At 29.3% G+C, this 13,645-nt stretch overlaps 1 protein-coding gene across 1 annotated transcript in view; it reads right to left on the bottom strand.

Annotated features, from left to right (window-relative positions):
• Window positions 1-12,324, bottom strand: part of LOC119610910 — a 46,353-nt gene extending 34,029 nt beyond the window's left edge. Inside the window, 2 exon segments of the mRNA XM_037966325.1 lie at window positions 197-1,655; window positions 12,118-12,324. Coding sequence (XP_037822253.1) covers window positions 197-1,115 — 919 coding nt within the window. The 5' untranslated portion in view covers window positions 1,116-1,655; window positions 12,118-12,324.
• Between the last annotated feature and the right edge of the window lie 1,321 nt (window positions 12,325-13,645).

Below are 13,645 nucleotides of genomic sequence, written 5' to 3'. Positions count from 1 at the left end.
ATTTAAAAAAAAAAAAAACTGTTCAACTCAACCTTCTTAATTAGCGAAATAATTCTGTATATTAGATTTTAAAATACTAACTAAGATACAAGCTTTTGAGCGATACTTTTTTTTGATAAAAAAGTACTTTTCGAATGTTTCTTCTAAATCTAAATTCTAATCTATATGTAAAAGAAAATAATATTTCTCAACTTACCTTCTTTGGTTAAAGCTTCCGTATTATTATCATCGTCTAGAGTTAAATTATCGTTATCATCGCCATCATAATCCTTCGATTCGTATTCGACCTGGGAAGTATCGATATCATAGAAATTAACACGGGTTACGTGGCGGACATAATTAGTGGTGTTAGTAATATAATTAGAATTCTTATATGTTTTAGATTTGGAAGAGTTGGAGGGTGGTAAATAGTTTTTGTTTTTGCTGCTAGGGGCTTTGTGAAATGCAGTTGTAGTTGAGGATGTAGGTGTGCTTGTGGATACTGCGGTCGGTGGTGGCGGTTTCTTTGCGAGCGTCTCTTGTTGCTGTATTGAATGCTCTGGTATTGTGGCCAAAGTCGGATGTGACTGTGATCTGCAGCGAGGTGGTTTTGGTACAATATTTGCACATATTTTAACATTGTTACGGGGATCAGTATTGACATTTTGATCGTAGAATAGAAATTCTTCTTGTTGATTTCTAGCCGCAACATAAGTGGGTGGTTTACTTTTCGGTAAAGGAGGCGGGGGTGGTGAAACTGTTGAATATTTATAATGACTAGTAGTATTTTCTGATAAAGCAGTAGCAGTATGATGAAGCTGAGGAGTAGCGTTTTCTCTATAAGGATAAAATTCTGCAGTTGTTGCTGATAATGGTGGTGGTTCTGGTGGTGTGGCAGTATAATAATACGATGAAGCAATTTGTTGATTATTATTGTTATAATCTTCCAACGATTTACTATTAGAAGAAACTTGTTGTCGTTGCTGTTGCTGGTGTTGTTGTGGTAGATTATAGTCGATATTGTGTATGGCAGTTTCGCCGGTTGATGTTGTCGATGTGGCAGGACTGCTGCTTTCATTTGATCTTCCATCACAGCCATTTGTAGAATATGGCGGCAATAGTAAAATCACCACCATTCGATCATTTGAAATAGTTCATTCATTTATTTGTGTGACAACTTTTTATATGAAAAAGATACTGCTCGTGTTCAAGAATAATTTTAGATTTTTATGTGTGTGCTTTTTTTTTTTTTTTTTTTTTTTTGACTTTGGAAAAAATTTCTAAGGTTTTCGTTTATATTATTTGTTTTTTAACTTTAATATTGTCTAGCCATTTTGAATAGTGTAATTTTCTCATTATTCTATTGTTGATTTAGTTTTTTTCTTTTTCTTTCTTTTAAAATGCATTAATTAGTTTATTTTTTACTTTAGTTTAGTTTAGTTTTTACTCTTATTATTTAGTGTTGTATTAAATCATTATTACTGTTTGTTTTGCAAGTTTTTCACTTTGTTTAAATAATGCAAATTTTAACGGAAGATGACTTCATACTACAATATTATGGTTGAGTTTTTTTTTTAATTTTTTTGTGTTTTGCTATTTTTTATTTGTTATTATTTTTTAATACTTGTTTTAGTTTTGCATTTAATTTTTCTATTTTCAGTTTCCTTGTAATTGTGCTGTATATTACAGTGAGAGAAAAACGAATTGGAATGGAAATGGAATGGAAAGAATGAGATCGATTCTAAAGTTTAGAATCATTTGTCGGATATATTACTTGGATTTTTTGTTAAAAACATTTCAATAGACAAGTTCATAAATAGCATATACTATAAACAGATCTGTCAATAGATAAATCTATAGACTAGTCAAAATACTAGACAACAGACTCATCAATAGACTAGACAACAGACTAGTCAATGGACTAATTCATCGATTTGTCCATAAGCCCGTTTATAGACAAGTCCATAACCTAGTCAATAGACTATTCTCTTGACTAGATAATAGACTAGTCAATAGACTAATCAATAGACTATTCTCTTGACGAGACAACAGATCAGTCCATAGATTGCTCAACAGACTAGTCCATAGACTAATGAATAAACTAATCAATAAACTGATCAATAGACTAGTCCTTAGTCTAGTCAATACATATTAGACAACAGACTAGTAAATAGACTGGCCGATAGATTTGTCCATAGACTAATCAATAGTCTAGTCCTTAGACCAGATAACAGACTATACAATACCGATTAACCCATATACTAGTCAATAAACTAGTCCATGACATAAAGAACAGTTCAATTCATCAATATCAATCAATAGACTAGCATATAGACAAGATAAAAGACCAGTCCATAGATTGTTCCATAGACTAATTAATAGATTAGCCAATAGACCTGACAATAGACTAGTCCTTAGACAACAGACTAGTCAATAGACTGGTCCATATATTAGTCCATAGATCAATAGAGAACAGACTAGTCAATAGACTAGACAATGAACTAGTCATAGGCTAGTCAATAGACTAATCCATACACTAGCCAATAGTCTAGTCTGTAGACTAATCCATAGACTAGTCAAGAGATAAGTCCATAGACTAATCAATAGCCTAGTCCTTGGGCTAGATAACAGACAAGTCCATAGACCACTAGTCCTTATGCTAGAGAACATACTAGTTAATAGACTGGTCCATAAATTAGTCCATAGGCTAATAGTTTATATAATAGAGTCTATATACTAGTCAATAGACTAATCCATAAACTATTCAATTGACCATAGATTAATCAATAGACTAACCAATAGTCTAGTCAATAGACTAATTATTAGACTAGTCAATAGACAATTCCATAGACTAGTCTGTAGACTAAACAACAGGCCAGTCCATATGGACTATTCAATAGACTAGTCCATATAGTAATCAATGGACTAGTTCTTAGACTACAGTTTAGACTTATCCATAGATCAGTCAATAGACTAGTTCTTAGACAACTAGTCCTTAGAGAACAGATTAATCCATATACATACTAGTCAATAAACATGTGTATAGACTAACCAATAGTTCATAGGCTAGAGAACAGACTAGCACATAGACCAGTCAATAGACAACAGACTAGTCAATAGACTGATCCACAAATTAGTCTATAGACCAGTCAATAGATTAGGTCATAAAATAGGGAACAGATTAATCCATATATATTTTTTTTTAATTCTGTTTCAACTCTTTCTTTTCTCTCTCTGTAAATAAAATTGTACTCTTTTTCAAAACAATTTAACAGTACACATCACACAATCATTTATTTTTTTATTGTATTTTTTTGTTATTCATTTGACTACATTATTGTTTTGTTTTTGTATTTAATGATTTTTGATGATCATTATCACTGCGATTATTTATTCATTCACACGAAACTATTTTTTATTTAAAACCAATGATGCCAATGATTTTGTTTTTTTGATTTCTTTGTATTATTAGTTCCTGTATAGAGGATAAATTATTTGATGATTTTGATGTTTGATAATTGTTTTTCGCTCACATGAAATGTAATTTGTTTTGCTAGTTTGTTGTATTTGTCATTTATACTTTTTTTAGATCTTTTTTGTTTTGAAAATGTGTGTGTTTGTATTTGGTTTTGTTAAGTTTTCCTTTTTTGAGGTTGCTGCTGTTGTTGTTGTTGGTGGTGGTGATGTAGTTTGTTGTTGTTGAGTTACTCAATAGTTCGCCCTAGATTTTTGACTCACGACATTCAAGTTAAAAATATAAAATATGCACTGCAACAATAGCAATAAAAACAACAGCAACAACAACTCTAACTACAACAATAACTAAAATTTTAATGTTTATCGTACATACAATTGTGGGATACACACTAGTATCTCTTTGTAAATTTAACTATAAAAGTTTTAAATTTCTGTGTTTTTTGTCAGCTTTTTTTTTCTTATATCTTACTAAGAGTTTTTTATTATTTTTATATGTATTTTGTGCTGTTTTTTGCGACTTTTTATGACAAGCTTTAACCCCCCAGGTTTAAACTACATAATTAATAATTTAATAAAAAAATAACTAAGTACCAAGTTATTATTTATATTAAAGTTAAACAACAAAATTTTGGAGGTTATGCTAGTGGAAAATACCTGCTTAACTTTAAAGATTTATTTATTATGGGAAATTTTTCTTCAATTTTATTTTGTTTGTTATATTGTTTTGATTATTTTTGTTATAGTAATTAATTAAAGAAGATTTCAAGTTTTTTGTTTTTTTTTCACTTAAATGTAAAAGTTTGGGGACCTTGATTTGTTGGTTTTAAATTTTAGATTTATTAATGCAATTTAGTTTTATTTATTAAAAAAGCATGTTTCAAATTTGTTTCCATATCAATTATATTATAAGAAACCTTGGCTTTTAAATCTTAAAGACAAATTTTTTAATTTATAAGTTAATTTGTATTTTATTTGCTTTAGATTAAATTAACATTTAAGATAGTGACTTAAAAATGTAAACATTATAAATCCATTTATATTTTACAAAACCAAGGTTAGTTCTAGAAAATAAGCAAAATATTTATAGCTAGTAAATCCCTTAGTATTCTTTTCTTCTCAAAATTTAATTTATGCTTCGTTCTACATATATATTTTACAAAAATTTGTACTACTTTAATCAAATAAATTTTCAAAACATTAGCCTTAAATACCATTTAAACATTTCTTTAATATTTTACTCGCATATACAATAACAAATTAAGAACTTTCAAAAAAATATTAAACTCAATATGAAAAAATATCAAATTGAAATGCTAAACGCACATTTTGAATACCGGTTTCATTTAAAATAACATACCAATAATACACTTAAAGAAAATAATAAGTAAAAATTGCAAAAGAATGTCTCTAAGAACTCATTTGGGTTCAATTTCATTTGTTCAATTATAAAATTTGTGAGCAATTTAATTAAATATTCAAAAATCGTTCGCATTGTTCTTAACAGTCTTAACAATTTGACGACTAATATGTAAGTAAAAAATTAACAAATATGGGTTGAAAAAAAAAATTTAACAAATAAAAATAAAATTGTTGCTGTTTAATTTTTTTAAGCTTTTTTGCTTAAAGTCTAATAAAACAGCAGCAGCTCGTGACCGGGTCTTATTTATATGATATTTAAAAAGACAGACAAACGGACGGAAAAAAGTTTACATCATTGACCAGATTATAACCACTAGATTATAGTGCTAGGCTATAGTCTGTCTATAGTCTATCATGTCTATTATAGTCTAGTCTATAAAGTCTACAGTCTATATCTAGTCTATAGTCTAGTCTACTGTCTATAGTCTAGTCTATAGTCTAGTCTATAGTATAGTGACTAAGGTCATGTCTATCTATAGTCTAGTCTATATCTGTCTATAGTCTAGTCTATAGTCTAGTCTATAGTCTAGTCTATAGTCTAGTCTATGTCTAGTCTAGTCTAATAGTCTTTAGTCTATCATAGTCTATAGTCTAGTCTAGTCTATAGTCTAGTCTATAGTCTAGTCTATAGTCTAGTCTATAGTCTAGTCTATAGTCTAGTCTATAGTCTAGTCTATAGTCTAGTCTATAGTCTAGTCTATAGTCTAGTCTATAGTCTAGTCTATAGTCTAGTCTATAGTCTAGTCTATAGTCTAGTCTATAGTCTAGTCTATAGTCTAGTCTATAGTCTAGTCTATAGTCTAGTCTATAGTCTAGTCTATAGTCTAGTCTATAGTCTAGTCTATAGTCTAGTCTATAGTCTAGTCTATAGTCTAGTCTATAGTCTAGTCTATAGTCTAGTCTATAGTCTAGTCTATAGTCTAGTCTATAGTCTAGTCTATAGTCTAGTCTATAGTCTAGTCTATAGTCTAGTCTATAGTCTAGTCTATAGTCTAGTCTATAGTCTAGTCTATAGTCTAGTCTATAGTCTAGTCTATAGTCTAGTCTATAGTCTAGTCTATAGTCTAGTCTATAGTCTAGTCTATAGTCTAGTCTATAGTCTAGTCTATAGTCTAGTCTATAGTCTAGTCTATAGTCTAGTCTATAGTCTAGTCTATAGTCTAGTCTATAGTCTAGTCTATAGTCTAGTCTATAGTCTAGTCTATAGTCTAGTCTATAGTCTAGTCTATAGTCTAGTCTATAGTCTAGTCTATAGTCTAGTCTATAGTCTAGTCTATAGTCTAGTCTAGTCTAGTCTATAGTCTAGTCTATAGTCTAGTCTATAGTCTAGTCTATAGTCTAGTCTATACTCTAGTCTATAGTCTAGTCTATAGTCTAGTCTATAGTCTAGTCTATAGTCTAGTCTATACTCTAGTCTATAGTCTAGTCTATAGTCTAGTCTATAGTCTAGTCTATAGTCTAGTATAGTCTAGTCTATACTCTAGTCCACACTCTAGTCCATACTCTAGTCTATACTCTAGTCTATACTCTAGTCTATAGTCTAATCTATAGTCTAGTTTATGGTCTTTGGTTTAGTCTATAGTCTAGTGTATAGTATAGTGTTTAGTCTAGTCTATAGTATAGTGTATTGTCTAGTCTATGGTCTAACAGCCAGCAACATTAACTGTAGTCTAGTCTATAGACTAGATTATATACTAGACTATGGACTAGACTTTAGATTAGACTATAAACTATACTTATATTTAAGATATTAGACTAGACTTTGGACTAAAACTGGACTGGACTAAAGATTATATTATGGACTATACTACGCACTTTAGGAATTTATCTATGGAATACTTTTACAAATTTTATCATTTATAAAAGCAACGAAAAGAAAACTACGGCAAAAAGCACTGTGGTACTAAGTTTTCCATATCTGGTGGAAATACTTGGATATCAACTCGATTTTTAGAAATTAGACAAACGATTATAGAGTGTTTATGAAGAATGAATGAATGAAAATTATTATATGCTAATAAATCTAACCAGAACCATGTAAGGTACTCGAGCGGTGTGTTCATATATGATTTCATTTTTTTATTTTATTTAGAAGTCAAGATATTTTACATTCAAATATAGTCAGCCACTGTTTAAGTACATGTTGTGTGCATTTAATTCAGAAGCACCTTTAGCATTTCAATTCTAATAGTGTAATAATAGCTACACTTATGTATATTTTTAACCCATTTTTATCTATTTTTTTAATAACTTGACTTTTTCACATTGGACTTTTATATAGGAGTCACAGTGAGTTGTTTGTTTTCTGTTTTTTTTTTTTTAGTTTAATTGCTTTTAAGCAAAAAAAGAGTAAATAATAATTTTATTGTATGCAAAAATTACGTAATTTTTTTTATTATTTTCCCATTAGGGAAATTATTGCAAAACAAAAAAAAAAATCAAGTCATTTATAATAAATCATTGATAATTTTTGTTGGGACGTTGGAAATTAAGTACATACATATATTTCCAGTTTAATAAATACGAGAGTAATTTAAAAATTATTAATTAATTATTATGTAGTTTTATTAATAATTGTGTTCAATTTCCCGACTGGGTTTATTGTAAGAGAAAATATTATCCCCTACTTCCTTATAAGAAAAATATTTCAATTAATTTTGTGATAATTAACTATTAAGCGATGTATATTTTTAACACTGAGAAAAATTCGATAACTTGATCACAAGTTGTTTCACAGTATTATAATCAAAATGGAAAAGATTTGAAATCTAACTAGTTGTCAAAAGTAATATGCCTAATAAGCCTTCTAATATGTAGTACCATTTTAAATTTTTGGCCTCTAAATAGTGCTATTTTAAATTATCGATCTCTAAATAGTCTCTTTTTCAATCACCGACCTTTAAATTTTATACAATTTTCAATCGTCGCCTTTTAAATAGTTTCACTTTCAATAGTCGGCTTTTGAATAGCACCATTTTCAATCACCAGCATTTTAACAGTACTTTTTTTTCCTAGACCCTTAAATATTCCCGTTTTGTATAATTAGACTTAATATATTCTAATTTTCAATCGTCGGCCTTTAAATATTCCAGTTTTCTATTGCCGGCCTTTAAATAGTACGATTTTCAATAAACGGTCTTTAAATAGTTAAATTTTCAATCTTGAGCTTTAAATAGTCCTATTTTTAATAGTGGACACTCAACTAGCGCCATTTTTTTATCGTATTTAAGTGGTCCTATTTTTAATCGTGGTCCTTTAAATCATCGGGCTTTAACTATTGAGCTTTAAATAGTCCTATTTTTAATACTGGACACTCAACTAGCGCCATTTTTTATCGTATTTAAGAGGTCCTATTTTTAATCGTGGTCCTTTAAATCATCGGGCTTTAACTATTCTTAGCTTCAATCGTCTGACTTTAAATAGTCTTATTTTCAATCCCCAGGCTTCAACTAGTACCATTTTCAATCCTCGGCAATTAGTACCAATTTCAATCGTCTTTGAATAGTCCCATTTTTAATCTTTGTCGACCTTCAAATAGTCCAAATTTTAATAGTTGACCTTCAACTAACACCATTTTCAATCGTAGGCTTTTTAATGGTTCTATTTTCAATCGTCGTCCTTTAATCAATTTCAATCGCCGTTCGGACTTCAAATAGTCTCAGTTTCAATATGTGACCTGTAAATTGTCCTATTTTCAATCGTCAGCCTTTAAATAGCGCCATTTGCAATTATCGGCCTTTAAACAGTCCTATTTACAATCGTCAGACTTCAACTAGTACCATTTTTTTGTATCCAAAGATTTGGATCTCGAAGATATATGTAGACAAAAGGACAGACAACATACAGATAGAGAGACGTATCGGTAAACAGACCGACTAACAGATAGACATAGCTAAATCGATTGTATTATCTATAAGGATTCAGAAAAAACCTTCTGAAATATTAATTTTCAAAAAGTTTTGGAACTCTATGGGATATTCTAGGATCTATGAGGAATAATTTAATATACTCTTTATGCTAATTATTTTATAAAGTTGTTTTTTTAACAAATTTTTGAAAAAACTAAAAACATTCTCAGCTGTTTGCAACAGCAATTCACTTGTTAGCTTTAAAATATGTATGCATTAGAAAAAATATGCACTGAGAAAAAAAATCACACAATTTTCTCTCTCTCTTTCCGCATAAATAAAGTAAACAAAACAATTGTCTCACATTTATTGTTGTTTTGCCACAAATAATAACAAACTCACATTAAGTACAATTTGGTTTAGAATAAAATGAAAATGTTTTAAAGCCAAATTGAAATTCACACGTTTTTTTTAATACTAATACTCAGTTGTTGTTTTTTTTATTTTATTTATGATTATTTATCTTATTTTTGCTGCTGCTGTTGTTGTTGTATGTATTGTGGCTTGATTTTTTGAAGTCATGTTTAGAAGTGAATGCCAGTCAGTTAGCGGGCTGGTTAATAAAAATATACAATGAATAAATACAAACTGTATGTACATATGTACGTATGAATGTATGTTTGAATGTTTATTGTAGATTTGTTGTTAAAAATACACTATATTTGTACTGTTATGTATTAACTGCTGTTGGTGCTTTTTTTCTCCGCATTGCTGTTATTATTGTTGCTGCTGTTGTTGTTGTTACATAGTTACACATTATTGCTGCCTGCCTGCTGGCTGGCTGGTAAACTGACGGTTTGACTGTTGTTAGTTTGTTAATGTTCCTGCTGCATAATAATGTAAAAAAAAAAGTAAAACAACAGCACCACCAACATCAACCAGCCAACAGCCAGCAACATTAACTATGTACAACAACTTTAGAAATAATTCACCAACAACAAACAATCAAGTAAAATGTTTGTAAGTATGTATGTACGTAAGTTGTTGTATAAATGTTGTTCGTTTAAGGTGTCATAAAAAATATTGTTTGAACATTATTTTCTCACGCTGTTTTTCTTTTTCGTTTTTTTTTTTTTTTTGGTTTCTATAAGAAAATTGATTTTTTTGTTGTGGGGCCCAGGAAAACTTGTATTAATATAATTTGGCCTACAAAACGTAAAATAACAACAACATACATTAACAATTTATGTTTTTCTAGATATGTATGTATGTGTGTTTATGTTCTCACACACACATTCTGATACATACAAATCACTTGCACTTGTTTTATTAAAGTTTTATTTTTATTTGTGTTTTGTTGCTGTTTTTGTTTCTTTTTTATCTCTCTTTTGTGTTTTTTTTTTCTAATTCACAGGATCGTTGCTTGTTACGTAACTTTTAAGTTACAATTGTTGTCTTAACTATGTTTTGTTGTTGTTTGTTGGTGGGTTAGTTGGTTGTTTGGTTCGTTGATTCGTTGCTTAAACTATTGTTGGTTTTGTTTATTCATTTGTTTGCATCTGTCAGAGCTTTTAAAGTATTTAAAGGGTGGCGTTTTTTTCGCTAAGCTTCTAAGGACTTTGAACAAAACAATCTACAGTTCTATATATTTAAATTTTTAAACATTATTTTTTCTTTCTTAATTTTGTATAATTATGTTTTTTATCCCCATACCAACATGTTTCCATTCACAATTTCCCATCCCTGACATTGGCAATAACAAAACAATAACAATTTTTAACAGAATTTTTAGAGGTTCTCTCGGATTTTTTCTCATATCTCCATTGATTATGGACCGATTTTGCTGATTTTAAATAGGAAACTTTTCAAAAGCATGTCTAGCAGAATTATTAAATGTTTGGATGCCAACGGTATCTAGGGTTTTCGGAAAATTGATTTTAACACAGACAGGCAAACGATCATAAGGAAGGACGTGCATGATCACAGATAGCAGACACAGAATTTGTCTAGAATGTTGAAGAATCTCGAGGGATTTAACCGAGAAGTAATGCAAAGAGAACTGAGAATCAAATACGACCACTTGGAATACTGAAACATTATACCTAACCTAACGAGAAGAGGATGAGAAGTTTTCTCAGAATGTTCAAGTCTGGGTATGATGGTACGTATTGTGAGTGGACACACTAGATTAAGGGCGCAACTATATACAATTTGACGAGTGGATTCAGACAGTGATACTCTGGAACACATTCTCTAGCTTTCATCGATATTTCAGATATATGTAAATATCTTTCATTGGAAAATGTCAGAGAACTACGTTTAGGAAACAGAGTTTTTGAACATCGGAATCCAACATTTTCAATATAAAGGAGTGCACAAAAGGCCCGTTAATGATTCAATCTGAATCAAATTTTCTTAAAATTCCAAAAATTTATAAAATTCTAATTAAAACATTCCATTCACAATAACAGCACGTTCAAAATTATCAAAAATCTATAATTTATTTTGTATTTTAATAAAAATTAATATTTGTAAAAATTTAATTTGTTTTCTCAAATTGTTTATAACACGTCGTAGCAATAAATAGAAACCAAATGAACAACCATAGTGCATAATCGAATGTACTATTCGAGCTTGGAAGAGCTTTTCAGAGAATTTAGAAACTAGTAAATTTTTTCTTTAAATTAACACATTTTATTTTTAATCTTTTAGAAGATTAGAAGATTTAGAAGTTAAGAACAAAATGTTGTATTTTTTAAACTTTTAACTTATGAAGTAGCAAATTCCTAAATATTAAAATCCCCAAAAAGCTTGTCAAATATTTAAAATATTTTTTTGTATTTATTTTTCTCACAACAATTAACAAAATTTCTTAATAAAGCAAAAATAAATGACAGTTATTGTTATATTTTTAAGATATTGAAAAAATAAACGATTTGATTCTTTAATGAACTGCTTTACAGTTCAAGTTTTTTATTCATATTTTTTGGTTTTAGTTGGGTTGGTTTAGTATTAAGTTTAAGTTTTGTTTGAAATTCATACTAAGAGACCCTTGCTTATTCTTGCGCGCTTTTTTCTGTGTTTTTTTTTTTTTTTTTTTTTTTTTCTTTAAATTTTATTTGTATTTCATTCACTTAGTTTATCTACAGTTTAACTACAAATACACAACACACACCAGTCAAATACAAAAACACATTTTCATACTAGTTAAAAAAATGAAAAATTTATTTGAAAAAAATCCCAAAAAAGATGAGGAGAAGTAAAAAATATAAAACACTTATGCAACACATGTAATTTAAATCAATCACTTTTTTTTCAAATTGATTTTTGAATATTTTTTGCTTATATTTTTATTTATTTTTTGATAAATGATAATGATGATGTTTAAACATACAATTAACAAAATTGTTTCAAATTAGCTTGTTTTGTTAATCACTAAATATTATTTGTTTTTTTTTTTTTTTTCAAACAATTAGTTTCCAATATTTGTTTATTATTCCAATTCATTAAAGTATTTAAATTTTTTCTTTAAATTTATTTCATTTTTTGTTTTGTTTGTTTATTAATCCGTAGCACGTCGTGCACCTTAAGGCACTGAACCTTTACTAACTCAGTGTATTAGAGTTGGTTTGTGGTTTCTCAACGCTTAATACCAGAAGTAGAGGAAAAATGCATGAAAATTCAAAATAAAGCTTTCATTTTCCTCCAGCAGCTTAACAAAAAAATAAACACGACCATAAACCGACACACATATCCACAACAGCGTATACACACACCTGTATGTTTGTATAGACTCTTTAAATTTAAGCTCCAGCTTAACTTTATTTTATTTACTGTTAAGTTCTCAAAAGCTTTAAACCACTGTTGTAAAAGCACACTTGTGTAAACAATTTGTTTATTATTTTTTAATTTTATTGATGTTATTTCTTTTAAAGAAAGAGAATTAAGTATTTAAGAGAAGTATAGTTAATGGGTTAATTCAAAACTCTCTTAACAATAGGGCAAATACATACATACATATGTATGTATGTATATGATATCAATGATTTTATTTGTGGGATATTTTAACTCTGGGGCGTATACATAATTTTAATTAATTTGTACTAGAACTGAACTAGAACTGAACTAGAACTGAACTAGAACTGACTGAACTAGAACTGAACTAGAACTGAACTAGAACTGAACTAGAACTGAACTAGAACTGAACTAGAACTGAACTAGAACTGAACTAGAACTGAACTAGAACTGAACTAGAACTGAACTAGAACTGAACTAGAACTGAACTAGAACTGAACTAGAACTGAACTAGAACTGAACTAGAACTGAACTAGAACTGAACTAGAACTGAACTAGAACTGAACTAGAACTGAACTAGAACTGAACTAGAACTGAACTAGAACTGAACTAGAACTGAACTAGAACTGAACTAGAACTGAACTAGAACTGAACTAGAACTGAACTAGAACTGAACTAGAACTGAACTAGAACTGAACTAGAACTGAACTAGAACTGAACTAGAACTGAACTAGAACTGAACTAGAACTGAACTAGAACTGAACTAGAACTGAACTAGAACTGAACTAGAACTGAACTAGAACTGAACTAGAACTGAACTAGAACTGAACTAGAACAGAACTAGAACTGAACTAGAACTAGAACTGAACTAGAACTGAACTAGAACTGAACTAGAACTGAACTAGAACTGAACTAGAACTGAACTAGAACTGAACTAGAACTGAACTAGAACTAAACTAGAACTGAACTAGAACTGAACTAGAACTGAACTAGAACTGAACTAGAACTGAACTAGAACTGAACTAGAACTGAACTAGAACTGAACTAGAACTGAACTGGAACTGAACTGGAACTGAACTAGAACTAGAACTAGAACAGAACTAGAACAGAACTAGAACAGAACTAGA

Source organism: Lucilia sericata, unplaced genomic scaffold, assembly GCF_015586225.1.
Source record: "Lucilia sericata isolate MDLA Ls3-8-SP2 unplaced genomic scaffold, ASM1558622v1 Contig001309F_arrow, whole genome shotgun sequence".
Taxonomy (NCBI): Eukaryota; Metazoa; Arthropoda; class Insecta; order Diptera; family Calliphoridae; genus Lucilia; species Lucilia sericata.
The sequence above is the reverse complement of the archived record's forward strand: the minus strand, read 5'-3'. Positions and strand labels throughout refer to the sequence as shown.